This window comes from Pangasianodon hypophthalmus, chromosome 7 (assembly GCF_027358585.1).
Source record: "Pangasianodon hypophthalmus isolate fPanHyp1 chromosome 7, fPanHyp1.pri, whole genome shotgun sequence".
Taxonomy (NCBI): domain Eukaryota; kingdom Metazoa; phylum Chordata; class Actinopteri; order Siluriformes; family Pangasiidae; genus Pangasianodon; species Pangasianodon hypophthalmus.
The window spans coordinates 3,545,924-3,550,498 of NC_069716.1; the positions used below are offsets into that span (position 1 = coordinate 3,545,924).

Sequence of the window (4,575 nt, forward strand, 5' to 3'; positions counted from 1 at the left end):
TTACTAACAGCCAGGAAAAGATGAAGGCCTTTGCTTCTTCATGTAAATGCTTTTGGGTCGTAGTTTTACAGTAAATTTAATTTTTTCAGGTTGCTGTATTGAAATAAGTAAAATATATTAAAATGATCACACTTGTTTAAACACAACATTTTATTGTAGAAATTACAGAAATTCTGTAGAGTGCACCTACATTCGGCATGGGACTGTAACAATCCTAATAGTTTAAAGTGATTTCAGATGTTATGAGCTTTCATCTGATCTTTCCTCTTACTTTTACTTCAAACCACTGAATTCTTCTACTTACAGCTACAGAAAAGTTAATAATAATAATACATGTAAGACTTGCTCTAGATTTACTATTGATCAATGCATTCATGAAACAGTGAGCGACGGGTGCAGTAATATCGTGCTCAATATAAAGCATTACTGAAATATATTCTAAGGAAAAGAGGAGTATATCACTTCAGAATACACACTATCTTGAGGTTTGAGTTTCCTGTCTTTGAAATGTAAAGCAGCGAAATTGACCTCAACAGCAGAACGGCCCTGTGGGAATCAACATAAAGCGTTCATTGTAAATGACAGCTATCAGAATTAAATCACTATTAGTGTTATAATTGTCATTGTGATCCCTGATAGCATTGTGCATTAATGCATTAATGATAATAAGAAATGTGTACATTTAAAGTTATTTACCTGATTCAGTGTTTTCTCTACAACAGAACATTGATGAGATCTCACTGTAGAGGAAAAAATATATGATTCCATCAGAATGTAATACATATTATATAAGTGTACATATTTGATACAATATTTAGATACATAAACTTAATGAAGACTCACCACTGCAGTAATCACAGTTTCTCCCTTTATAGCTTACGACATGAGTAAAGATCACAACCACACACACTCCCAAAGCTACAGCGAGAAAGATCACTACAGGATACACAGATTGTACTGTAGCACAAAAATGAAGATGTATATTATTTTAATATAAACAAATAAAATTCTTTGTAGATGTAAATTCTTTTTATATCACCCTGTGATCATAGCAATGCTTAACTATTTACAACCATTAATCTTTTGTTAGACATTAAGTAATCTACATTTTGCTTATTAATAAAATATTATATTCTTACTGAGTGAAGGTGTTTTTAACTGTACTCGTGTCCCGTTCCCAAAAATGATCTTCCCACACATGGCCACAGCGCAGTAGTAAGTGCCTGTATCATTGAGGCTGAGGATGTTCTTGGGGAAGTTGTACACACAGGTGTGTGTAGAAGAGCTGCTCTCACACTGATGGCTGCTGTTGTGATGAGTGTAAATGATTTGAGGATGGGATTGTGATGGAGCAGCTCTGAACCAGAGCACTTGGAGATCTGCTGCTCTGCTCTCAGAGAGAACCGAGCACTGCAGAGTCACTGACGCTCCTGCAGGAACCGAGTCCATCACGCTGCTCTGCAACACTGACACTTTTACGTCTCCATCACCTGTTCAGTGTAATACAGACAATGAATAGATCTTACTTTGGTCCTTTTTTGACTTAGACCTTTATAATACAGTAGTATGTGATCCATAAGGAAAACACAGTGAGTTTAGTACAACCAAATAACTACATGTAGTAAGTGACATTAACTCTCCTAAAGTAACCTAGCCCAATATCGCACTATAGAGCACTTTTCCGTCCATTAAAAAAAAACCTGCTAGGAATTAAATATAGAATTTACCTTTTAGCACTTAAAACCACTTAATTTTTTTTAAAGTTAGAAAGTAATATATATTGCTCCTTCTCATAATAAGGTTATGGTTATATATGTTAAGTAAAGATAAGATAATTATAGATTATAACAAATATTTCCTGTATAGAGAATTATTAAACAAAATTATAAAGATTTTAAATTATGAACAAAATTAATAAAATCATTTAATATTTAATCATTACAGTGCTAAAAAAAAAAAAAAAAAAAAAAAAAAAAAACCTTATTAGTAGTAATGGAAGTGCTTGTTATGGGTAAATTCTTACCTTTTACTGATAAAAATGTTCCTTTTCCAAACAATATTACAATCTTTTTTAATCCACAGTAATACATGGCTTCATCTGATGGTTCCACGTTAGTAATTTTCAAATGGCAGCTTTCTTTTAAATTCTCAACAGTAAACCTCAGCGAGTTGAACTCATCTTCAAAAATGGGATTCTGTGCTAGTTTATGAGCTGTGACCATTACACGAGGCTCGTGTCCTACTGCTTGTTTGTACCAAATGATGGGTTCAGTGTGTCGTTCTTCCATTCGAAAGCAGTGTAGAGTGACGTTATCACCAGACGCAGCAGTGATCACTGAGTTCGCCTGATTGACAGCGTTCATTTGTGCAGAATCTAATGTTAGGAGCCACAGAACAAAAACAAATGTCATATATAAATGCCACAAAACTTTTTAAGACTTTCATTAAAATGTGTGTATGGCTTCAGTGATGATGCATTTAGCATCTAGAACCATTTGATTTATATTGAACTGCCATCAGATAGTTGTGAAAATACTTTGTAAGTGCATTCAAAAACATCTAATTGACTAAATGAGATTTTACTTAACTGAATATATCAATATGACAGTAACTGAATAACAATTATGACAGTAATGTTAATGATTTATTGTAATTCTTATGAAAACCTGTATAATATATATTAAAAAATATGCCTTCATTGATATTACTAAAAAAGGAACACTAATTCAAATCTTGAACCTGCATAATGCATTTTTAATTTAAATGCATATTCTAAAATACTTGAGATTTAATTTGAAGTACTAAGTGTACAGATAATCATAAAAACTTATAACGAACAATCGAATAAAATCTACCTAGACTAACAATTTCGCTAATTATATAAGCAACTGTGCTTTAGTTTTTGTTATGATTCTTAAGAAAACCTGCATGTTGCAGTGTAAATGATGTATATTACAAAACCATGATCACTCACCACTGTGACTAAAAAGCACCACTGTAATCCATAACAGCATCACCATCTTAAACCCCAGCTTTGTGCATGAGCATGTCCTTTCAACAAACTGTCTTGTAGTCACACTGAGCATGAGGGGCGTTACTGGGACTATAACACTCAGCCCCCTGACCTCAAATCTCTGTAAAATACATTTTAAGCAAATCACTAGAAAATCCTGAAAGTCTCTGTGTCATTATGATGGATGTTAGTTAACCACACCTTGTGTATTTGCTAATTCTATCTTTAACTCTGTTTCTTTTAATGTTATTTACTTATTTAAGACTACAATTACAAAAAAAAAAAAAAACCTAATTAAAAAGAATTAATGATTGTTTCTTGAGATTCTTGACCACATATTTTTGAATGGTTAAATAAATGTTTCTTAGATTTAATACTGAAAAATATATATTTTTTAAATTAAATGTTACAAGCGCTAAATGGCACTGCAATCATGGAATTATCCAGTTAACATTTTGTTGCTCATAGTGGATGCAGCCGCTTTACAATTACATCATATTACTTCATTTTTTTAATCTGTGACTACAAATGCCTTACCTTTAGATGGTTAAAGTAATAAATGATGCAACGAAGCAACAGCAACAATTAAATAATTGTAATCATGGGCAAATTGTTGTGGTATACATGAAATAAAACACTTTAATAAAACAAGCACTTATAGAAAAATTATTAGCTTTAAGCTGGTAACAATAACTCTGCTGTGTGTCAGGCAACATTGCACCATTGCACTTTACAAAAAATAAAAGAAAGAAGACGGAAGCACCAAGTCACTAGTCCTTTTTATATTTCCTTTCCATCTACATGTTTCTATTTCTGTAATACACTTTGACCACCAGAAGTCTGTATTGTAAAAAAGTAGAAAAATACATTCAAGTAGAAGTGTTACTTTACGCAGAACCTCTATGTAACATCTGCCTATTTTTAACCATAAAAAGTGCTATAAGGGAGCTGAAAAGCTGAGGACTCTTCTTGTGGTTTCTTTTTTCTTTTTTTTCTTTTTTTTTCATGTTGTGCTTGGTTCTGGTCTCCTAGAAGGGGAAAGTGAGTTACTTAAGACTTCCTTCTTCTCACGATTAAACCACAGGCTCCTCCCACGTACAGATGCAAAGAAGACACCAGTATATGAAAGACTTACTGTCGTTATTATTGATGAATGTAAAAACAAAATAAATAAAAGACTGATATTATTAACAGATGAGCATGGACAAGAATATTGTCTGATGTAAGGCTTTGCTGAGATCCTCCTTGTCACCAGTGTGCCATTTCTTCATCTTAGACAGAGATTTAACACAAAATTGTTTCACTGTGTGATGATTATTACAGAAACCTAATCTTTTCAGTCAGCTGTTTCATGATGGGACAGTCTTATGAAATCTGAAAAGTGACAGATTAAAATAAATAAAAGTGTCTTGGTAAGGTGTTGAGCCACTGCAAGCCTCCAGAACAGATCTGGACTGGAGCGATGAACGCTGTTCTTCCAAAAGATTTTCCCTCAGATGTTGTTATGATGATGATGATGATGATGGTGGTGGTGGAGAGCACTGTATAACACGTCACTCTGA

The 4,575-nt window shown here is 33.1% G+C and overlaps 1 gene segment (V, D, J or C); it reads right to left on the reverse strand.

The window, feature by feature from the left end:
- On the reverse strand, positions 1-1,461 carry LOC113547186 (Ig kappa chain V region K29-213-like). The segment is given in 4 exon segments: positions 1-546; positions 697-740; positions 844-957; positions 1,140-1,461. Coding segments are annotated over 4 exon segments (576 nt in total).
- Between the last annotated feature and the right edge of the window lie 3,114 nt (positions 1,462-4,575).